Below are 24,767 nucleotides of genomic sequence, written 5' to 3' on the forward strand. Positions count from 1 at the left end.
AAGGAGTTGAGTGGTGAAATGACAAGTTCTAAACATCATATTTTCTACGCAGGCAGCTTGTTACGTGTTCTTGCCTGCAGTTGTTTCGTGTTTTATGCCAGTTATTTCTCTGTACATATAAACTTGGTGTCCTCATTCTTACTTACCAGAAGAAGAAATGGAGTTTCACAGAGACCTTCTTGCTTAACTAACTTACAGGGGGAACAATAATCATATTTAATTCAAGTCTGGTCTACTTCAAAGCTATTATTTTATATAATATCCAGTGTTCCTTTTTGTTTTATATCCTTCTCACCAGCAATGTATCATGGAAATTCTTCATATTGACCTAAACCTTCTCCACCTGTAGGGATTTGAGTTTCCTATTGTTTTATCAATCTGTTTTCTTACAACAGAAAGAAATAAAGAATTAAACAATTACATAGCCATGAAGTATATTTTTCATAGAAGAACATTTTAAAATACTTTGAAAACACATTTATTATGGTGATTTATTGACTCTGCAAATATATTTTCCATTTCACAATAATCTGTGGTGTACAAAAGTAATAAAATAAACATAAAGAATATAAAGTATCCTTTTTGTAGTTTTGAAAATAAAAATTCAAATATTTTAGATCCGTAAAATATTCTTAAAGTCAAATCTAAAAATTTGCATAGTAACAATTTAAGTTGCTTTTCAATTTATCTGCACTCCAATGCGTTTCCTAATGCATGTCTAATGGAAAAGAGGACAATAATTTTGAAGAGAGGAAACAGAAAAATATACAAACGGAAAGCACAGAAATACACAAGAACTCACAATTTCTAATTTTTTCTACTTGGGCTCATCATCTCAGAGTCAGTTTATTCTGTTCATAATAATAGTTCATAATAATTCAGTTTATTTTGTTCATAATTATCTTGCAGAATGGAAAAGATATTCTATTCCTTTCACTCATAATATTTTAGCATCATTGTCTTACTGTATAAGATTTTGAAACATTGAGATATGTTTAGAATAAGAATTTCTTTGATTTTCAACAATCTGAGTTACTGATTTGAAGAAAAATTTTATTTGCAATATATCTTCTTCAATAATAGGCTGGATCTCCTAAATTTATATAAGCAAGTTATAAAACATATTTGTTATTGATGTGATTTATACCTTTCCATTTTATTTTCATGATTATTTTTCTCCTATTAATTTTCTTAAATATAAAATTGGGTGTTTCTGTGATGTTTAAATCAACTTGGGCAACTTGAACACACAAACACACACACATATAGAGAGAGCTAGAAAATACTCATATCTTTATACATGTAGTATTTGGCTCTGATAGCACTGAAAATTTTAAAATAAACATTTTAGTTTGGAGTTTAGTTTTAATTTCAATATTATTTAATTTAATTTTATTTCAAATATATATTTAATTTTATATTATACATAATTTAAATATGTGTATTTAAATTATATATATGTATGTATTTGGCTCATATTTACTTATATGTATATGTGTATCCGACTCTTTTGTTAAAATTAATTGACTGCTGCTTTTGTGTGCAGGTGGCACAGGTTAAATTATTGCTCTGTCAATGATAGGGGAGCCAGATTAGAGATTATAAATAGTGTGCTGGAAGCACATACCAAGGATATGTTGCAACTGAGTTTTGAGCCAGATAATCTGACAAGATTGAGAACTTTCAACTGAGAAACCATACTATCTTACAGTTAGTTATTTTATGTGTGTATTTACAGCATGATACTGTGTTTACACTGCTTGCTATTTCTCCTTTTATAATGCATTTTTCACTACTTCTACTTTAAAAAGAACTTGTCATTACATTATTTTAAGGGACTGTATAGAATTCCATTCAACAATTGTTTTGTCTTCTATTTAACCAGCCCCAACAATTGCAACCTATTTTAATATTTTACTTTCATAATTGTGCTTTGATGAATTGACAGTGTGTTATCTTTACACATAATTGTGCTATCCCCACAAATTTTTAAGAATGGAATTGCTGGTCTAATATAAGCTTTTGAATATGAATTCATGACATTATCATTCACAATGCTATCATCATTTATACTTCTTGTAACTGAGATTGGAACAAATAGATTGAATATGGAGTCTCCTGATGTTGGCCCAGATATTGCTGATTACATATAACACATAGACACCAATTTGCAAATTGACAACTGCTTAACTGATGTAATCTCATTCCTCAAATAATGATGCCTGTTTTACCTATGTGCCAGGATAGTAAAAGGACTGAATATTGGCTTGAAAGATAAAAACTATGATTTAGTGTGCAGTTTTCAAAAAATATATTGAGTAGTCATTGCCTACTATCTGAGATATACTTATGGTAGTCATTTTGCTTAGTTAATATCTAAATAGATTAGAGCTAATGCTCGGTATCTGGTATATTATTGTGGAAGGAAAAAAGAGAAAAATATTCTTCCTTTTTGAGTAAAGAATCAGTTATCCTATAAGTTATCCTTATAAGTTATAAATCATTCTGATTTATAATGACATGCATTTTATTCATGCAACTGTATCACATGGTAGGAAAAGGTGATATAAAATTCTTTAGCTTTTGAAGGGATGATAAAGATACCTCTGTATATTCTGTCAATACAATGCCTTTTTAAAGGGATAGTGTATGATTAGAGTAGACAACGCCAGAAAATAACAAACCTTATATCTGAAGTGGTGCTTCGGTAAGTGTTTTAGGAGTACTTGCTATGTATTTGATACTGTACTGGTGCATCATATTGCTTCATAACTTTGAATTCAATTTCACATAATCACTGTCCTTTCAAAGGCTGACCTTACACTTTGAATATAACTTACATCACTCTTACAAGGAAAGCTTAATAGAGTCATAAAGTATCCTACCATTTGTTAATCTGCTTACTGTTTATTAAGTGACTTACTAAGACCTATAGAAAGTTCAAAAATAGTATATGGATATAGGAACAATTTAGAAATTCAGAATTTCTAACTCTTTGTCTTTTTCTTCTCAGGTGGAAGTTTTCCAGAAGACTTTTCAATATTATTTACAGTAAAACCTAAAAAAGGAATTCAATCTTTCCTTTTATCTATATATAATGAGCATGGCATTCAGCAACTTGGTGTTGAGGTTGGGCGATCACCTGTCTTTCTATTCGAAGACCACACTGGAAAACCTGCCCCAGAAGACTATCCTCTGTTCAGAACTGTTAACATTGCTGATGGGAAGTAAGTTATTCAGGGATCACAGTATGCTAAAGTAATTCTTTCATTCAGTCATGCAGCAAATATTTAATTAAGTGTGGTGCAGTTTTTCTTTTCTTTTTTGACAGGCAGAGTGGACAGTGAGAGAGAGAGACAGAGAGAAAGGTCTTCCTTTGCCGTTGGTTCACCCTCCAATGGCCGCTGCGGCCAGCGCGCTGTGGCCGGCACATCACGCTGATCTGAAGGCAGGAGCCAGGTACTTCTCCTGGTCTCCCATGGGGTGCAGGGCCCAAGCACTTGGGCCATCCTCCACTGCACTCCCTGGCCACAGCAGAGAGCTGGCCTGGAAGAGGGGCAACCGGGACAGAATCCAGCACCCCGACCGGGACTAGAACCCGGTGTGCCGGCGCCACGAGGCGGAGGATTAGCCTAGTGAGCCGCGGCGTCGGCTCTTTTAATTTTGATTGTGTGTGATAGTTTTTCTAGGGACTTCTGATAAAGAAATGAACAAAGTAATAAAATATATTACCTTTCATGCTTTATAATCGGAAATGGCAAACTATGAAACAAATTTTACTTAGTAATAAATAGTATATCAGGTAAAATTGAGAGATAAGGAGAACAGTGAAGTGGGTAGGGGATGACAATCAGGAATACAGTTTTAAGAAATGAGAACAGAGAAAATTTCACTTAGAAGTGACATGTAGGGACTGCATTTGATTTAGTGGATAAGCCATTGGTTGAGACGTCTGTGTCCCATGTTGGAATTCCTGGGTTCGATTCCTGGCTCTGCTCCCTATTCCAGCTTCCTACTAATGCGGAACTAAAAGACAGTAAGTGGTGGCTCAAGTAGTTGGGTCCCTGTCACCCACAAGGGTGACCTGAATTAAGATCCCTGCTCCTAGATTTGGCCTGGCTCAGCCCCACCCATTTCAGGCATTTGGGGAGTATATCAGCAGATCAGAGATCTTTCTCTGTATAATCGAATTAAAAAAATAATCTACAAAGACAGGCTTTTTGGCTTAAAATATGTGTAAACTTTACTCTCACTGTATTAAGTAGCTTCTTATTAGAAATCTTTGTTGGACTCAAATCAGGTAGATGCTTATCCTAGTTGAATGTGCTAGTGAAAATACCAAAGAATAAGTGTATATGGAAATATGCACAGTCCTCATCAGTGACTTGTCAAGAGGGTGGGTTTCATTCCATTATGAAAACAACAAACATGCTGTTCCAGAAGGGGAAAGACAGCGCCAAGTCTCTGATTTTTGGGTGTGATTCTGAATTGTTACAAGCAACATCAATGAGCTCAGTGCACAGCCGGATGATAAGGGTGGAGAATGAATGGGAGCCCAGATGGTGTAAACCATTGTAGGAGGCTTTAAGCACTTTGGCTTCTACTCTGAGAGAAATGGGAAGTTGCTTTTTGAACAGAGGACTGATCTGGTTAAATTTACATTTCACCAGTAATATTAATATTGGTGATCATAGGAACATTTATATAATATTTGATATATGCTATATTCCATTATAGGCTTTTATACCTAGCTTTTAATTTAATTTTCCACAATTATTTTAAGAAATTAATGTTAATAAACCCATCTTACAGATACTGAAACTGAAACACAGAGCATTAAGTAACTTGCTTAAATCCAGATAGTTGGAAAATGGGAGAGATGGGGTTTGAACTCATGTAGCTATCTTGTGCTATGTTCTTCTGAAAATAGTGCTGAATTCTACATTCAATGTTGTGATCTTTGCCTTTAACTTAAGGAGCAGCTAAGTACAAATAAATGCTTATTAAACTTACCAGACATTTTAAAATAACTTTATCAGAAATAGAATAGATATTTGGTTATTAACAAAAGAAGCAAATAGCAGTGCAGATGGAAAAAATAATGCATACTTATTGTATCTTTGTCAGGACCACAAGAAAATCTTTAGTCTCAATGCCAGGAAAAAAATAGGCTTTCATAAGTAATTTACATTATGATCTCTGGGGCAAGTCACATGTTCTATTACAGTGTGTTTTTATTGTTGTTGTGGTTGCTCTTAACTGTTAGCCAACACTAACCTAAAATTTTAGTTAAAACTTGGTAATTGTAGAAGACATTTTAAATTCATCTTATTATTCAAACCTTGTTTTGAATTTATACAACTTTTTTAACTAAGAAAAATAGTTATTGCAGTCCCATTTATTTTTTACTTTTTTAAAAATATTTTATTTGAGAGTTAGAGTTACAGACATTGAGAGGGAGAGACAGAGAGAAAGGTCTTCCTTCGTTGGTTCACTCCACAAATGGCTGCAATGTCCAGATCTGCACTGATCCAAAGCCAGGATCCAGGTGCTTCTTCGCCATCTCCCATGCGAGTGCGGGGGCCCAAGCACTTGGGCCATCTTCTAATTTCCCAGGCCATACCAGACAGCTGGACTGGAAGTGGAGCAGCTGTGACTAGAAACAGTGCCTATATGGGATGCCAGCACCACAGGTGGAGGATTAACCTACTGTGCCACGGTGCTGGCTCCTGCAGTCCCATTTTATATTTGAAAATAATAAACATGGTCAGTATGAACACATCTCTAAAACAAAGCATACAAAATAATCAATATTTTGATTGGTTATCAAATGGGACAAGATATTAATCTACAGTTACTCTGATAATTTGAATACAATTTATACAGAATACTATTCATTTATTTTTCACTTATGTTTTCTTTCAGTAACAATTTATTAAATTCTTTTATGTTATACTGTTCACTTGAGACTGTTAAAAATGAGACATTTTTCAGCTAAACTGGCATAACAATTTAAATGCAAAAAATATTGGTCTGCAAAAATTATCTGGGTCTTCCATGTGAGTGGCAGGGGCCCTAGTAGTTGGGTCATCATCCATTGCCTTCTCAGATGCATTAGCAGAGAGCTGCACTTGAAGTGGAGCAGCCAGGATCTGAACCAGCACTGTGATACGGCTTACCAGTTAGCCACATGCTGACCCCTAATTTAATGCTTTGAAAGCTTTACATTTCTCCCATCGAGAGCTTTGCTTTCCTTTAGGCCATTGATCAAATTTATCACTGAGACTTTTTTTTTTTAAGATTTATTTATTTATTCGAAAGTCAGAGTTACACACAGAGAGAGGCAGAGGCAGAGGCAGAGGCAGAGAGAGAGAGAGAGAGAGAGAGTCTTTCCATCCACTGGTTCACTCCCCAATTGGCTGCAACAGCCAGAGCTGCGCCAATCCAAAGCCAGAAGCCAGGAGCTTCTTCCAGGTCTCCCACATGGGTACAGGGGAACAAGCACTTGGGCCATCTTCTACTGCTTTCCCAGGCAATAGCAGAGTGCTGGATTGGAAGTGGAGCAGCCGGGACTCGAACCAGCTCACATATGGGATGCCGGCGCTGCAGGCAGTGGCTTTAACCTCTACGCCACAGCAGCAGCCCAGAGACTTTTTTTTAAAATAGTAAAAAATCACTGAAACTATTGTGGTATATAATTCCTATCAATTTGTTTAATGAGTTTAAAAGTTTGACAGTGTATTTACAGCAAAATTACTAGACTCAGTCATTTCTTCCTTTTTTTAATTTTGGCTCCCAATTACAAGGAAGAACATACGATTTTCTCTTTCTGCATCAATATGATGTCCTTCAGTTTCAACCATATGGCTGCTAATGATAGAATTTCATTCTTTTTTTAAGGTCAAATTATGTGTGTATGTGTGTGCTTTGTTTTCTTTGTCCATTCATCTGACGATGGGCACCTTGGTTGATTACATGTTTTGGCAATTGTAACTAGTGCTGCTAAAAAACGTTGTAGCAGGTATCCCTTTGATACAGTGAGTTCATGTGTTTGGGTTATATACCAGTAGTGGGATCATATGGCAGGTCTAGTGCTAGTTTTAAAAGAAATACCCATACTGTTTTCCACAATGGCTGCACTAATTTACATTCACAGGAGTTTGATTTTTAAGAATAGTTATGACATTCGCTATGATGCTCATTCATTCCACATGTATGTATCTACTCATGACTACTTGGCCATCAGCCTTTGGCACATAGAGGTTGTAAATGATGTAAGGTGAAATCCCTCCACTCCTGAAGCTTACATTCTTTCTTTTTTTTAAGATTTATTATTTGTTTGAAAGTCAGAGTTACATAGAGAGAGGAGAGGCAGAGAGAGAGACAGAGAAGAAGGTCTTCCATCCGATGGTTCACTCCCCAGATGGCCGCAACCGGCGGAGCTGTGCCGATCTGAAGCCAAAAGCCAGGAGCTTCTTCCTGGTCTCCCATATGGGTGCAGGAGCCCAATGACCCAGGCCATCCTCTACTGCCTTCCTAGGCCATGGCAGAGAGCTGGATCGGAAGAGGAGCAGCAGGGTCTCGAACCGGCGCCCATATGGGATGCCGGTGCTTCAGGCCAGGGCATTAACCCACTGCACCACAACGCTGGCCCCTACATTTTTTTAGAAATAACAAACAAGTCATATGGGAAGGGTTGATAGTTCTATGAATAAAAATAAAGTAAGAGATGTAAGGTTTGATATTGTGTATAGGGCACTCTTCTTGGATGAGATTGCATTGAGCAATGTCATGAGGGAAGCGAGGGACTGGCCATCTAGGGGTGTGGTGAAACAGCATTCCTGGCAGGGTGAAGAAGATGTGCAGGGAGCAGTCAGGAGGACTGGTGCAGGAAGTCAGAGGCAAAAAGTCAGACATGAGACCAGAGACGGCTAGGGGTCACTCCTGTGAGGCAGAGTAGGACTTCATCTTTTATTGTATTTAATTATTTGTTTGTTTATTTACTTATTATTTAGTTACTTATTTTAGCAAGGCAAAAACTTAATCTGATATTTTCAAAAAATCACTCTAGTTACACAAGAGTAGAAGGAGAGACTAGTTAGTGAAAGGAGAGATGGCTACTTCGACTAAGTTGAGAGCGATTTGATTGTGTTTCTACTTTGAATATAAGAACTGATACGGTTTTCTGGTAATATTGTGTAATAGGAGAGAAAGAATAATTAAGAATGACTCCAATGCTGACTAAATTTGGTATTTTGAATATTATATGATACCATGATGATAACATATTATCATTATCACAGCTTACATTAATTCAGCAAAATATTAATTTTATATTTATAATCAGCTTTAAATACTTGAAATAATATTTAAATTCTATTAGTTAAAGCATACACTTACAATTCTGGGAATGGTTTAAATTAAGGCTTTTTGGCATAAAGTGTGTGTAAATTTCATTCTCACTGTATTAAGTGACTTCTTATATAAATCTTTGCTAGACTCAAACCAAGCAGATGCCTATCCTAGCTGAATATGCTAGTGGAAAGACCAGAGATTAAGTGTATATGGAAATATATTTGATCCTCATCAGTGCTAGTGGAAAGACGAAAGATCAAGTTTATGGAAATATATTGGTCCTCATGGATGACCATGCCAAGTACCATGAAATACACATTTAAGAAAGGATCCTGCAACTTTTTGGGTAGTTTATTTTATGAATCTGGTCCTAGATACTTCTGGAATATTAATCTAGTGCTTTTCATTTGGAAAAAAAATAAAATATAAACCAGAATGGCTTGCAGAATCCAAGTGAGAGTCACTTAGTAGTTTATGTTAGCACCAGATATTGTTAATAAAACCCAGTGTTTTACAGTATGGTTAGGGTATGTATTTTTCCAAAGGGCTGGCCATGTGTCCTGTAGGCCTGTCATCACCGCTCTGAATTAGCTGGTGCAATAACTGCAGAGTGAATTGAGACTCTCACTCCACACATGCCTGGACTATGCTTGCTTTCACTGTTCCTGCTTCCTGCCAGCCCTGGAAAGAAGGAGAGATATTGTGTCTCAGTTTTGGATCTTGCCCACAGTAGTGATCTATAACTGTCTTGAAATTAAAGTGGAAAAAGAAAAAGCACTTGAACTCAATGTGAATAAAGACAGAGTAGCACATTGTGTTTTACAATTAGAACGTTCAGTTGCTCCAGATGGAGCAGTCATTCAGTTAGCAAACATCCCCTTTTACAGTCCATCTCAGGGGATCACTTGAGCAGAATTTTTAAAGTGGGATTCCACTTTGGAAGAAAGCGTTTACGTACGTTGAAACTATTACTTACCACATATCCCATCCTAATCTCTGTCAAATACCTTCATCAGGATCCAGTGTGATTAAGTCTTTGTTGCTACAACACAAAGTGAAGTAAAGGATGGGCACCCCCTTATCAGCACAGACAGCTAATCTCCCTTTGAGTACCTCACACTGTGCTGGGTAAACACTGAGTAGGCACCTGCTGACTGTTTATAAATGAGCCTACTTTTTGTGCAATTTCAGCTCACTTTTGCAATTTAAAATCTACAGTATTTTACCATGAGTATTGGTTTGACAGTATCTTTGAAGTTTACGAAAGAATTACTTGGCTTTTTTAGGTGGCATCGGGTAGCAATCAGTGTGGAGAAGAAAACTGTGACAATGATTGTTGATTGTAAGAAGAAAACCACAAAACCACTTGATAGAAGTGAAAGAGCAATTGTTGATACCAATGGAATCACTGTTTTTGGAACAAGGATTTTGGATGAAGAAGTTTTTGAGGTAAAAATGAAGCAACCTTTAAGCTGAATATTATTAGGTTGGATGAATCAAAGTTAAAAACTCTAAAAGGTGACCTACTTTCTTCCTCTGTGGGTTTAGTGGTGATGTTTTCTATTGTTCAGCTAGAGAATGAGTAGACAATGGTGACTGTAGCGCCTGGGAAACCCTCACAGAGATTGGTTGATTTGAACACAGCCGTAGTATTCTCCTGGGAAGGACAGACAACTTTACTTTTAGTACTTTGTTTGCAGAAAAGAACATTGTTTTTCATTTCCTTTTCTGGAGAAATGTACACTTCACATATTCTGCCTTTCTTTATGAATATTTCTTAGTTAAAACAAAGATTAACATTGCAAAAGATGAACCATACATTTTTAAATCACTTTTTTTAAATAATGTGAAGGTCATGGTAAGAAGCTTTCTTGTAATTATATTTCACTAATTATTGTAATCACATTCTTTTAATCCTTCAATCATTGGGTCTGATGACTCAGGCTTTAACTTTCCTTTAGTCATTTTTTATTTTTTTTATTTTTTATTTTTTGACAGGCAGAGTGGACAGTGAGAGAGAGAGACAGAGAGAAAGGTCTTCCTTTGCTGTTGGTTCACCCTCCAATGGCCGCCGCGGCCGGCCCGCTGCGGCGGGCGCACTGCGCTGATCCGATGGCAGGAGCCAGGAGCCAGGTGCTTTTCCTGGTCTCCCCATGGGGTGCAGGGCCCAAGCACCTGGGCCATCCTCCACTGCACTCCCTGGTCACAGCACAGAGCTGGCCTGGAAGAGGGGCAACCGGGACAGAATCCGGCGCCCCGACCGGGACTAGAACCCGGTGTGCTGGCGCCGCAAGGCGGAGGATTAGCCTAGTGAGCCGTGGCACCGGCCTCCCTTTAGTCATTTTTAAACATCAAACAGATCTGAGTACTGATCCATATACACTGGTGATTGTTTTAAATACAATTTCTAAGCCATTTATCTTTCAAATTGGAAGAAAATAAAATTATATCACATAGTGTTGATTAATAGGGATGTTTCATATGTGAGATTTTCTGCATTTTATTGATGTGTGAATATTCATGCATTCATATGCACATATATGTGTATACACACATACATATCCAGTTTTATACAGATAGTATATATATTCATAAAATAGCAGTGTAAACATAGAGTGTCACTAGACTATTGCATTCCTGTACTTAGATATTTATTCCATTTTCAGGTCATATATTTGGGGTACTATTTGTTTTTGATTTTTTTTCCACTACTGCTTTGAATCTAGATAAAATATCTTAATGCATTATGTCATACTGAATTAAATGATAGACTGATTCTGCTAATATGTAATAGTCATATTCTCTCAGGTATTCTAGTGTCTTGCATTGACTGCACATGCATGATGGTAAACACAGATAAAATTGCTTATATTTATTATTGAAATAATTAAATCTGGAGTCTTTTGAATAAGAAAAATTTTATATTAATAACATTTTAACATGTGACTTAAGTTTTCAAAGTGTTGTTATTTCAACCTTAATTTTTTAATGTATCAAAATACATAAGTCTTTTTTAGGAGGGTTCTTCAAAAAAGTCAAGTATGCTATTATGTAAAAACTTTGAATGGATTTCAGCTTTTGTTCCTGAAAATAAATTTTTAATACCATTTCCAAGAGGTTTTTGAATTATTCTCATATTTTAAACAAATATTGTTGGTGAAAATTTTTGTAGTTTTTCAAAGTCCTCATAAAATTTTTGAGTTCATTTCTTTATAAAGAAATAAATAATAATTTATAAATGCTATGCTGTTTTGATTTTTCTGGTAGGCTTGAAAATCTTGCTTTAAAATATAAAAGCCTTATCAAATAATCCATTGAGAGTTTGATTATGTGTTGCTTATATCTTTTCTGCACGTTTGTCAAGATTTGAAAATGTGGCATGGTTATAAATATGGCTTTCTAATAGAATTATAAAATAGAATGGAAGTATCTTTTCCATTAATCCACCTTTCTCAATATAGAAGTTCATGACCTCTGTATTTTTTTCCTTCCTTTTTTTGAGTATAATTGAATTACAGTAAACTATATATATTAAAGCTTGATCAAGTGTTACTATGTATACATCTGTGAATCATTATAACCAAGAACATAAACATTGCTGGGTGACCTAGAAATTTCTTTCCTCCTGATCTTTTATAAATCCTTCTCTTTCCACACTAACCTCACACCATCAAAATAACACATATATGTGTAGTTTGTTAGTTAATCATACTCTGACCAAATAACTCATCAATTTCTAGATATTTAAACAAGATGAACAAACATACATGGCAATGCAAAATCTGTGTATATGAATGTTCATAGCAGCTTTATAAGTAGCAGCCAAAACATGAAAGCAACACAAATGCCTTTTAATAGAATGAATAGATGAATAAATTTCGGGTTAGCCATTGCCTACTATTCTACTCATCAGTAAAATTGAAATTTGAGTATTTCTTGAAATATTAATAATTTTATACTTCCTCCAGGAGCTAATGAGAGCCCCAGTTGTTCTGCATCCTTGCCAACACTTGTTATGGTCAATCTTTTTACTTTTAGCCATTCTAATTAGATGCATAGTAGTAATGCATTGATATTTTTCCTTATGAGTGATGATGTCAAGTATTTATTTTTAAGTGCATATTGGCCATAATATATCTTCTTTTGGATTTTCAAGTACTTTTCAACTATTTGTTCCTTTTAAAAAAATGAGGCTGTTTTCTTCTGATTATTAAATTTTAAGAGTTCTACATATTAAGATTTTGTCTGATGTATGTTTTGAATATATTTTTCCAAAATATGACTTGCCTTTTTATTTTCTTAATGATGTCTTTCAAAATGGGATGCTTTTTAATTCTGATAAAGTTTAATTTTTTTATTTTATTTGGGGAGTTATTGTTTGTACTTTTTATCAATTTTGTTATTCTTTGTACTTTTTTGCTCTGAGAAACATTTACACTGAGAACACAAAGTTTCTCTCATATATTAACAGAATGTTGTGTTAGGTTTTAGAAACAAGCCGAGCCTCTTTTGAATTAATGTTAGTGTGTAATTGAAGTAAACATGAATGTTCATTGTTTTTGTGTAAGGGTATCCACTCCATTCATACCAGTGTGTTATACTTTTTTTTTCATGCATTGCATTGCTTTGCTTTTTAAGTCAGAAATCTATTGACCAGAAATGAGTGGGCCTGTGATTGAACTCTTTATGATATTCCATTGGTTTATTTATCTAAATTTTTGCTAATACCAAAATCTTGTTATTATTGTAGTTTTGTAGAAAATTTTGAAATTAGGTGTGTTAAATACTCCTACTTTTTATTATTTGTAAAATAGTACTGGTTATTTTTAATCAATTGCATTCTTACATATATTTTAGAAAAAGCTTATCAATTTCTATCATAACACAATTGTAATTTTAGCTGGGATGGTATTTGAGCAATATGTCAAAGAGAGGATAAGTGACATATTAAAAAAACATTTTTTTCCATTTTTGTGAACAGAATATAGTTATGCATTTATTTTGGTGTTCTTAGATTCTGTCACAATGTTTCCTAGATGTTTTGATCATCTTTTATTTAATTTGTGCTTCTCTTGATGGTATAGTAAATAAAATTATTTTTCTTATCAACTTTCAATATTTTCTAACAAATAAAAGATAAAATGTTCTTATTAACCTTGTATTTTACAACTGTTAAATTCATTTGTTGGTTCAGACATCTTGCTAGTCTTTGCTGTCTATATTTTTTTTTTAGTACAATGACATTTATAATTATTACTCTTTTCTACTTCTCACATTTTTATTGTGAATGTTCCTCTTTGGTCACATTCTTTGCCTTGAGTTCTATTTATATAATATTGGAATGCCTGTTCCTTTCTTTGAAACTTACTATTTGAAATTAATTTTATTTTCTGCCCATTTGCTTTCAACTATTTGTGTTTTGTACTGTGTTGTGTCTCTTTGAGTCAGCATATTTGATCATCCTCCTTTTAAATCTTCTGTGCTAATTTCTGCCTTTAATCAATGTAATATTAATTAGGTGCTATTGGTTTATTACTGTGATTGCCTTGGATTTAGTTCTTCTGTATGACTGTTTTTGTTTTCTTGGTACTCTGAGTTTTCTGATCTTTTACTCTTTTCCTTGCTCTGAAGTTTTGTTTACTTGGTGGTGGGGTCCTAATTTAATATGTTTTAGTATTACATCTTATTTTGTTTATTGGAATTGTTGCTATATAATTTGTGGGGAGCTTATTTAAAAATCACAAAATATATACCAAATTTTATGAGCTATTTCTTGTTAATATTCTACCATGAAATATGTAATGCAGGAAACTTCTAATCTCCTTTTGTAAAAAAAATTTGTTATTCATTTGAGATTCAGAGGTACAGAGGAGAGGCAGAGGCAGAGGCGGGGTGGAAGAGAGAGAGAGGGAGAGAGAGAGAGAGGGAGAGAGAGAGAGAGGGAGAGAAAGAGAGAGAGATATTCCATCCCCTGGTTCACTCCCTAAATGGCCATAATGGCTGGGGCTGGTCCAGGTTGAAGCTTTGTCTGGGTTTCCCACGTGGGTGCAGGGGCCCAAGGACCTGGGTCGTCTTCTGCTGCTTTCCCAGGTGCATTAGCAGGGAGCTGAAATGGAGCAGCTGGGATGCTACTGGAGCCCATGTGGAAATCGGGTGCTGCAGGAGGTGGCCTTACCCAATAAGCCACAGTGCCAGTGTCATCTAATCTTTTCATACTCATGTTTTTAGTGCACTTATCATATTTATTAGATCTACATATATTGAAAATACTACCTGATGATGATATAATTTGGCTTTAAAGAGTCATAAATATTTTTTCCTTTTCATTTTTTTTCTTTTTCAAAATAGTTGATGTCGGTCTGTCATTTTACATGCACAAAAGCAAAATTAAAAATGACCAAATAAAGAGTCACGAATATTGAACAGTTTCAAGAGAAACAATACTTTTACATCTGCCAAATCACCATTTTTGTTCATCTTTCATTTTCAAAAATCCATTTTCTCTTGGGATATAATTTCCCAATGTTTTGCCTTTTGCATTTCTAGTAGAACAGATATACTACTGATATAGTCTCTTAGTTTTCTTATATATGAGAATGTCATCTTTGCTACTATTATAGAGGGATATTTTTGCTGACTGTCTAAATTCAAAATTTTATCATTTTAGAATCCTAGCCATAACACATTCTGTTTCAAATTCCACATGCAAATTGTTTTCCTATACTTGATATATCACTCTCTTTAGCTGCTATAAAGATTTTTTTTTCTTATAATTGCTTTTTCTTTGATTATGAGATCTCTGTGCATGACTTTGTTTTAATTGAATCTGTTTTGTGTTCATGGAGCACTTCAAATCTATAAATGAATATTTTTCAGGAAATTTAGCAAGTTTTCAGACATTTCTATAGTGTCCACTTAGTTACTATTTATTCTTATCTTTTCTTCCTTTTCAAAGTGTTTTTCTTTACCTCGTGGAGAAAAGGTAAAATAGTGGTTTTAAAGACATTTTCTGAGTTTTAATATACAGGTCATCTCAGGATTGGCATCGTTTTATTGTCTGTTCTGTTGTGGTTAATAAAGAAATATTTTTAGAGATTTTGTTATATTTACTGCAAAAATATGGAAAGTTCTGACATACTCTGTCCTCCCCAACTACATTCCCCATTATTAACACCCCACATCACAACAAGAATTTGTCACTACTAAGGAACCTATGTTGATATATCATTATCATTCAAAGTCCATAGTTTACATTGTGGTTCAATCTAGTGTCGTACATTCTATGGGTTTCAACAAATGTGTAATGATATATTCCACCATTTTAGTATCTTTCAACATCATTCTATTGCCCTAAAAATCTTCTGTGTGCTGCAGTCTTATACAACTTTTATTCCACCATTAACTCTTGATGACTTCATATCATTTACTGTCTCCATAGTTTTGCCTATTCCAGGATGTGTATAGTTTCAATCACACTGCATTAGCCTTTTCAGGTTGTCTTCTTTCACTTAGTAATATGTAATTCTTCTGTGTCTTCTCATGGCTTTATAACATTTCTTTTTAGTATGGAATAATATTTCATTGTCTGTATGTACCAGAGTTTATTTATATATTCTTCTATAGAAGTGTACCATGTTTGCTTCCAACTTTTGGAAACATTGAATAAACTTGCTATAAAATTACATACAGGGTTTATGTGGTACGTTTTTCAAATCATTTGAGTAAGTATCAAAAATGTGGTTGCTTTTAGAATGTGTTTAGTTTTGTAAGAAACTGCTAACTGCTTCCCAAAATGGGGTATCATTTTGCATTCTTTCCAGCAGTGAATGGAAAATTTTGACTGCAACTTGACCACAATTTGTTGTTGTCACCATTTGGATTTGGCCACTCTAATTAGTGTGTAGTATAGTGATATCTCATTGTTGTTTAATGTGTAATTTCCTAATGACGTATGGTGTTGAATATAGAATTATGAATAATTTCAGGTAGTTTATGTGAAAAGAATAACTAGATTATTTTTTCATATGTGAATGTCTAGCTGTTTGAGCACTATAAATTGAAAAGATTATATTTGCTACATTGCATTGCATTTATTCCTTTTTCAATGATCAGTTTAGTATATGTGTAGATTTATTTCTGTACTCTCCACTGTGTTGCATTTACCAAATTTTGCCAATGCCACTGTGTATTAATTACTATAACAATATAGGAAGTCTTGAAATCAGGAAATGTCACTCCTTGCCTTGCTCTTCTATAATATTGACTTGATTGCTGATCTGATTCTTTTGCCTCTTTTTATAATCTTTAGAATCAATTTATAAATATTCATAAAATAACTTGCTGGTCTCTTGATTGTGATTTTCTAGAGTTTATAGATCAAGCTGAGAAAAACTGATATCTCAGTAATATTAAGCCTTCCTTCTCATGAACACAGGCTATATCCCCATTTATTTATCTTTTGTGATATCCTTCACCTGAATTCTGTAATTTTTTCATGTGTATTTTCTGTACATTTTCTTAGATGCACACATGTGTAATTTATTGTTTAATTGCTAATGTAAATTATATTGTGTTTTTAATTTCAAATTATATTTTTTATGGCTGTTAAATAGGAAATTGATTGAACCATTTATATAGACTTTGTATCCTCCAGTTTCACAATAGTCACTTATTAGTTCCATGGTTTTTTTTGGTCAATTTTTTTGAATTTTCTGTATACATCTGTGAACTACAAAGATCTGTGATTTACATATTATTTATGAACAAAGCCAGTTAATTTTTTTCCCTCTCAATCTCTATTCCTTTCATTCCCTTTTCTTGTCTTATTGCTTTAGCTAGAACTTCCAGTATAATATTGAAAAGTAGTATTAGGATAAGAAGTACTTGTTTTGTTTCCAATCATAGTAGGAAAGATTTTAATTTCTCATCAGTAATTATGATGTAAGCTCTAGATTTTTGTAGTTCTTTAAAAAGTGGAAATCACTATCCCTGGTTGGCTTAGAATTTTAACATACGTAGGTATATGATTTTGTTAAATGCTTTCCTGTATCTTTTGATATGCTTGTTATTTCTTTTTTTATTACTGTGATTTGTTAAATTGATTTTCAAAAGTTTAATTAACCTTGTGTACCTGGAGTGAATTCCCCTTCTTTAAGATGTGCAATTATTTTTACACATAGTTGGATAGTTTTCTCATATATTCTTGAGGAGTTTTGCATTTATGTTCATGGGAGATACTGCTCTGTAGGTTTTTTTTTTTAATTTAATATCGTCATCTGATTTTGATATTAGGGAGACCATGGCCTTATAGAATGAGTTTAGAAGTATTCCCTCTGCTTCTGTCTTCTGGAAGAACCTACAAAGAATTGATAAAATATTTTGCTTAAGTTTGGTTGAATTTACTAGTCAATTAACCTTGGCCTGGTGATTTCTGTCTTGGAAATTTACTCATTTTTATTCAATTTATTTATTGGATGTAAGTTTATTCAAATTTTCTGTTTCTTTATGTGTGAAATTTGCTGATTTTGTATATCAACAATATGGTTCTTTTTATCCAGGTTGTCAAGTTTTGGGGCATGTATTCCTTTATCAACCTTATATAATATCCATGCAAGCTGTAGTGATATCCTTCTTTGATTTCTGATGCAGTAATGTGTTCTCTCTCTCCCCCCCCTTCCTCTCTCCCTCTCTCTTCATCTCTCTCTCTCTCTCTCTCTCATTAGCTTGACTGCCCAAAGTGTAGGGTTTTCCATGAGTGAGTCTCCTTAAAGTCTTTAAGTCTCAGAGTTTTTAACTCTCAGAATAAAAAGTAGGTTCAGGAGGCTTATAGGGGGTAGTTTCAATGATAGTTCAATTCTGTTAAGTTTTTCTAAATGGATTTGTGCCTGTTAAATGCTTAATTACAGAGACAGTCTGAAATACATGTGGTTCATCCACAAAATTAGATGACTTCTTTTTCCATTTCTCTCACTTAATTCTCTCTGTACATTCTCTAAACTGATTCCTCTGTCCAGAAAATAGAATTTCTTTAAATTTTTATCTGCAGTTATGTTGCCATGCTCAGCTAAATAGAGTCTACTCTTGGCACAAAAGCTAAGGGGAAAAAATGAAACAGAACAAGAAAATAATTAATAAACCACAAATAATGTACCGCCTGTGAGTTCATGCCTCTAAATTTTGACTATTCCTCTTAAATTGCCTGACTTCTTAGAACGTGTTCTTTGCATTTTGTTTAGTGTGCGTAGTTGTTAACAGGAAGGGTGGCTATAGTGAGCTTGTGCTGCTGTGGGAGTATGAGCATTCCCAAGATACTAACATTTTGAAAATGTTAGCTTATCATGAAAAATTTATGTCATATGGAGGATTAAGCATGGTACTTGGCCCTAGTCTCATCCTCCAAATTTCTAAAATTGCTATAATTCTGTTATTTCAGAATTCATCTTTTAAAGTGTATTGCCCTAGTTTCATTGTGGAATTTATCTAATTAAGAAAGAAAAAAATCAACATCATTTAATAATATCATATTATTCCATGCATCTAGATTTTAAGAGAAAAATTTTATTCATTATTCATATATTTATAAATATTTTGAAGGTCTTTCATAAAATATGGATTCAGGAACAGAACAATAGAAGTCAGTGTGCACAAATGACAACATAATCCACTGTTTTACTTGGAAAATTAAAAATGAAGCCACAGACATCATTGAGGATCTAACAGATGCAGGGATGGTTGACTGAAAAAGATAAAATGTTTGCATATTTAATCACATGCATAGTAGTTGATGGTATTGATGCTGGGGTCAGTCAGTCTTAGTTTGATTTTTGGGTTTGCAAATGAACAGCTAGAAATCATAGACAAGATACTCAAAATCTCTTTTTATTCATCTCTAAAATGGAATAACCATTCTACATATCTCAAGACGTCTGTTGAACTTCAAATGAGTTAATATTTATAAAGTGTTTATATCTGTGTATTATAGTATTGACTGTTTTACATTTGTTTTTTAAAAAATACTTTTCATTGATTATTTCTGAAAACAGATGAAAATAGCAAATACCAAACATGAAATAAAATTTGGTAGAATTGGTGTTTGAATACAGTCCAAGCCTTAAGTAAGTGTAATAAACACAAGTTCAATACAATTAGTGTTAAGATCCTCAGAGTACAGGATATACTTGGTGATAACAGAATTCATCAACACGTTTAAAGGTTCGTTGAACTCACGGACATGCTGTATTTCTCTAATATAGACTAATAAAAATTTAAGTGCAGTTATTTCTTTTTTTTATTTTTATTTTATTTTATTTATTTTTTTTTTTGACAGGCAGAGTGGACAGTGAGAGAGAGAGACAGAGAGAAAGGTCTTCCTTTTGCCGTTGGTTCACCCTCCAATGGCCGCCGCGGCCGGCGCGCTGCGGCCGGCGCACCGCGCTGATCCGATGGCAGGAGCCAGGAGCCAGGTGCTTTTCCTGGTCTCCCCATGGGGTGCAGGGCCCAAGCACCTGGGCCATCCTCCACTGCACTCCTGGGCCACAGCAGAGAGCTGGCCTGGAAGAGGGGCAACCGGGACAGAATCCGCTGCCCTGACCGGGACTAGAACCCGGTGTGCCGGCGCCGCAAGGCAGAGGATTAGCCTAGTGAGCCGCGGCGCCGGCCTTAAGTGCAGTTATTTCTAAAAGGGGATCTTGTGAGTTTCATGCAGAAATAGTCCAGTGTATATACACAACAGAATCTTGTAGTTTTATAAATCATGTCATTTTTTTTCCTGTAACAAAGTTAGCATTTATCAGATTGTATTTAGTTATTGTTAATAATCTGTTACCAAGTTAAAGTTCCAAATATAAATTTTTATACTTCTGTTTTTTTCTGTTTTAGTAGATATTTAAGTTCTATGGCTGAACTTGTATACACAAGTGTATAGAGCTACAGCATCAGTTTCTTTTTTTGTCAGTTATCCTTAACCAAATCTGAAGGAAGCATCTTCTTTTGTTTGTTTGAAAGGTAATTACCTTTCTTATTTCTGCACATTGAGTAGTCTGACAGTGTGGCGAACACCACACAAAAATGTGCTCCATTATTTATGACTAACCTGCAGTGATTCTGTAGGGCATTTCCCTGCTTCTTCTCTTAAACGCCACTACTTCATTATACAGCAGCTGGTGGCATCCTGTTACCAGGCAGACCACGTGGGATTAGATCTGAACCACTGTTTTGTGATATGCAGATAAGAGTTTTTGACTCTTCTGACCTTTTTATTATAATTTCATATCCACTGAGATTTATGACTGGAACTTTTCCAAGAAACTCAATGAAGTATTTGGTGTAGATGCTGATTTCAGAACTCTGTACAAAGTATTACTTGTTCCCTGAAAGGAGAATTGTCATTTTGGATTCAGTTTTCTACTTTGTTGGTTAGCACATCACTGTATTATCTGCTGTGAACCATGCACCGTGAAGTTTCATGTATCTTATGTTGTCTCTTTTACAAATTTTTATCTCTGTACACATTACTCCAGCAAAAAGTGGTACTCTAGTCCTCTCCCACACACATACCTTTTAAGATATGTTATTATTCACTGCATTTTATTAACTTTTTAAGGAATAACCCATTTTCTTTTGCATTCTTTTCTTCCTATCTATATTATCACATTTTTAATAATTATCTGTCAATGTGTAAATTTGACATTAGACTATAGATTCCTTAAAAATAATTTGTATCTTGTTAATTTGTTTATTCCAGGGCAAGTGTTTGGAGCAGCTGCAGTTAAGACAGCACACTGTGTCCCATAATAGAGTATCTGGGTTTAAGTCCCGACTCTCTTCCCAGTCCTAGTGTCCTGCTAATGCAGACCCTGGATGTATCAGGTGGATTCCTGTCACACATGTGTGAGGGTTGAATTGAGTTCCCAGCTCCTGAGTTTGGCCTAGGCCTGCCCCAGCTTTGTAGGGCTACTGGGGAGTGGACCTGCACATGGGAGATCTCTGTCTGTATCTCTTTGTGCCTTTCAAATAAATAAAATTAATATATATATTTTTTTAAATTTAGATACTCCAGGGGCAGCATCACACACAAAGTTTGGTGCAGAGCTTATACTTAGTGAAGATTAGTAAATATGCAAATTGATGTATGACCTGGAAATGGCTAACTTGTTGGAGGTCCCAGGGACTAGGAAGGGTGCCAATAGCTGTAAGATGATATGTGTCATTTGTAGGTTAGGTGTTTCTTTATGTAGTTAAGTAGTTGGTTATTTTCTGTTGTAGCAGAGTATATATATGGCAAGCATAAGGGCTAGAGACATAAATAGTTGTAATAAAGATTTATTTATTTATTTGAAAGAGAGAAGGAGAGGCAGAGAAAGAGGGAGAAAGAGAGAGAGAAAGAGAGAGAGGTGTCTTCCATCCGCTGGTTCACTCCCTAGTTGGCCGCAATGGCCAGAGCTGTGCTGATCTTAAGCCAGGAGCCAGGAGCTTCTTCCAGGTCTCCCGTGTGGGTACAGGGACCCAAAGAATTGGGCCATCTTATACTACTTTCCTAGGCCATAGCAGAGAGCTGGATTGGAAGTGGAGCAGCTGGGTCTCGAACTGGCGTCCATATGGAATGCGAGAATTGCAAGTAGTGGCTTTACCTCCACGCCACAGTGCCGGTTCCAATAGTTAAAATAAAATATGATTGTGTTTTTTTAATAAAGACACAAAAATATTCAAGGGAGAAAGTAACAGGTGGATCCTTGATGCCGAAAATTAAAAGGTCCTTTAAACATGAGAACACATGTGCAAAAGATGAAAGCTTTGAATGAGCCCAGCAGTTTTGTAAATGGTAGTATGATTTCATGGCATTTGCAGATGATTTGGTTGGGTGTGTAAGGACCTGTTTGCAATTTACATCATGCTAATGGGATTGAACTTTACTCTCTAAGTTATGTGAAGTTTCTTGATGTAGGGGAATCCAACCTCAGACTTGTTTACGTTTCTTAAGTGATTTTTTTTTGGGGGGGTAGTGAAGGAGTATTTTTTGGATGGAGTTTCAGCTGCTATGATTGGCTGAGACTTGCCTGCTTGTTTCAGAATATATTCTTAGGTTAGGTAACAGTTTGTGTAGACATTAAGTTGAGTTACCATCCACTGTATACCGGGAAACTTTAGGCCAATCTTAAAATATGTACTGAGGCATCTTCAGTCCAAACAATTCTATTTAGTGCTAGACTTTTTGATATTTATAATATACACAGTTAATGTGAAATTGTTATTTGTTATTAGCTCAAGGAAGTATAAGAATTTCAAGAATATTGAAATTATTATTTAAGTAAGTTTCTTAGAATTTTGTCTATTTAGGGCATGGTCTAATTCATTTTTGTTTACAAGATGACTGTACATAATTATTAGAAGAGTAACAAGTATCTAATAATCTAAATATTGTCTGTTAATGTAATTATTAGTATTATTTTTTTCTTAGATAAAATAGGGAGCTTTTTCATAGCTCTCACTGTTTCTATCTTCCTCACCTGTTAGTCTGTTCCTTAAGCAACAAACCTAGCAAAACAAGTCCATTTTTGCCAGACTATCACCTTACTGAAAGCATGACTGAGTGAATGAACAATGTCATGTCCTTGCTTAGAATCTGTCAGTGTGGCTTTACATCTCAAAGTATAAATTTAAGTCCTGTCGGTAGTCTGGAGGGTCTTCTGTGAGCTATACCATACCTGCTGCTACTTCTTTATGAATTCATTAATGGCTCCGATCCTCCTGGTTCCCTCTGACCTACAACCTGTCTTCCTGGAACATACCAAGTGTGCTCCTGCATGGGGCTGCCTTGCCTATGGGCCTGGCCATTCACTTGTCTGTATGGAACTCATTCCCTGATACCTGTAATTTTTATTCTCTTCCATATTCTTCAGGCATTTCCCTCAGTCAGTGTCCCTTAATTAGTGAAACTTTCCATAATGTCACTTGCTAATAATATGTCATTTCACTTCGGTATATTTCGTATCATTTCCCTCCTTCTGACATACCTCCCTTATCCTTTATTGCTTTATACTCTCTGTAGTATTTATAGCTTTATGACATATTATATTTCACTTATTTTGTCCCTTCCCTTGGAAAATAAGCTCTAAGAGGGCAGGAGCTTTTACAATATCTACAACATCTGGACTAGTACCTTTCACATATTATTTTGTTAATCATTGATAAATGGATTTTCCAGTACTTATTAATTCAAGGAGTAGAGGTCAACTGTGGTAAAAAAAGGAAGCAGGAAGCAAGGTCAAAATACTTTTTTGAGCTCTTTTATTTATTTGATTGTGTGTGTTGTAATAAAGTCAAATCATTATCATTAAGTTAACAACCTTTGTTTAACACAGGTAAATCAGAATGTCTAAAACAAATGTGTACCACTGTGGTAATGTTTTAGAAAATTTTAGAGATTTTCTATAATACTTCATAAGTAATTGTTGAAGCAGAAATAAACTCAACTAATATAGTTCACTTCTCATTTTCTTAAAACTTGTTTCTTAAGCTGGCTATAGTTCTCCTTGCAATATAATGTCCATGTGGGTAGCAGTTCTGTCTGTGATTGCGTGATTTCCATCATTCTTTCGTTTGAAATATGTTTCAGATGCAATCTCTGATGCATTTTCAATGACATTAAAATTCATAGAATTTTTGCAGCTTTCCTTTACTACATAAGATGGTAGAGAAATAGTCATTAACTGTATAGAATATTTTTTTGTTTTTTTAAAAAAACTGTGTTGAGTGTCAAAGCCTACTAGAAGTCTGAATATACAGGAAGTATAGGTTTTCAATTAATCTTCTGGTAAAGGTTGTTACTTCAGAATTTTATGCTGTGTTTAAGATTTAATGTCAGTCTTCTTTCTGGGTAGGCAATCAAAACATTAACAAGACCACTATACTTATCAATAAAACTCTAACATCAAATGTATATAGAAGTTTTAGTGCCAAGGAATTATTTTGTGGTTTGGATAGAACTTTGTTGCCATTGTTTTTACAGTGACACATGCTAGAGTGCTTAGCTACATATATTTTTCTTTCTTTTCTTTCACTTTTTTCCCTGATGAGCTTGGCTTGTAGAATAATGACTTTAAGATTCCTGAAACTGAAGTTTTTGGAGCTTATTTTGGAAAAATTGTAAATGAATTTCACAGTAACATTCCTTAAAATTTATTGTGGTGATATACACATTTTCTAGAATCTTCCTTTGCCTATTTATGCACAGTTTAAAGGTTTTTTTTAAAAAAAACTTCTTTAATCTGTATTTTTTCTTAGAATTTCTGAGGAAATGCAAAATAAGTAAGAGCATTCTTAATTTATAGATATTGAAATATTATTTGAAATACTGTCTTTTAATGATAAATAAATTGTATGCCTAAAGATACATTCATTATTTTTTTATTTGA

General features: G+C 34.5%; 1 protein-coding gene across 7 annotated transcripts in view; it reads left to right on the forward strand.

Annotated features, from left to right (window-relative positions):
• Nucleotides 1-24,767, forward strand: part of COL11A1 (collagen type XI alpha 1 chain) — a 208,602-nt gene that overhangs the window by 25,357 nt on the left and 158,478 nt on the right. For all 7 annotated transcript variants that reach the window (XM_008264806.5, XM_089337031.1, XM_089337028.1 and 4 more), the window contains exons 3-4: nucleotides 3,014-3,227; nucleotides 9,642-9,804. In XM_008264806.5, the coding sequence (XP_008263028.2) occupies nucleotides 3,014-3,227; nucleotides 9,642-9,804 (377 nt within the window). The remainder of the gene's footprint in view (nucleotides 1-3,013; nucleotides 3,228-9,641; nucleotides 9,805-24,767) is intronic.

This window comes from Oryctolagus cuniculus, chromosome 7 (genome assembly GCF_051225735.1).
Source record: "Oryctolagus cuniculus isolate XC-2025 breed Fujian yellow rabbit chromosome 7, ASM5122573v1, whole genome shotgun sequence".
NCBI classification, from domain to species: Eukaryota; Metazoa; Chordata; class Mammalia; order Lagomorpha; family Leporidae; genus Oryctolagus; species Oryctolagus cuniculus.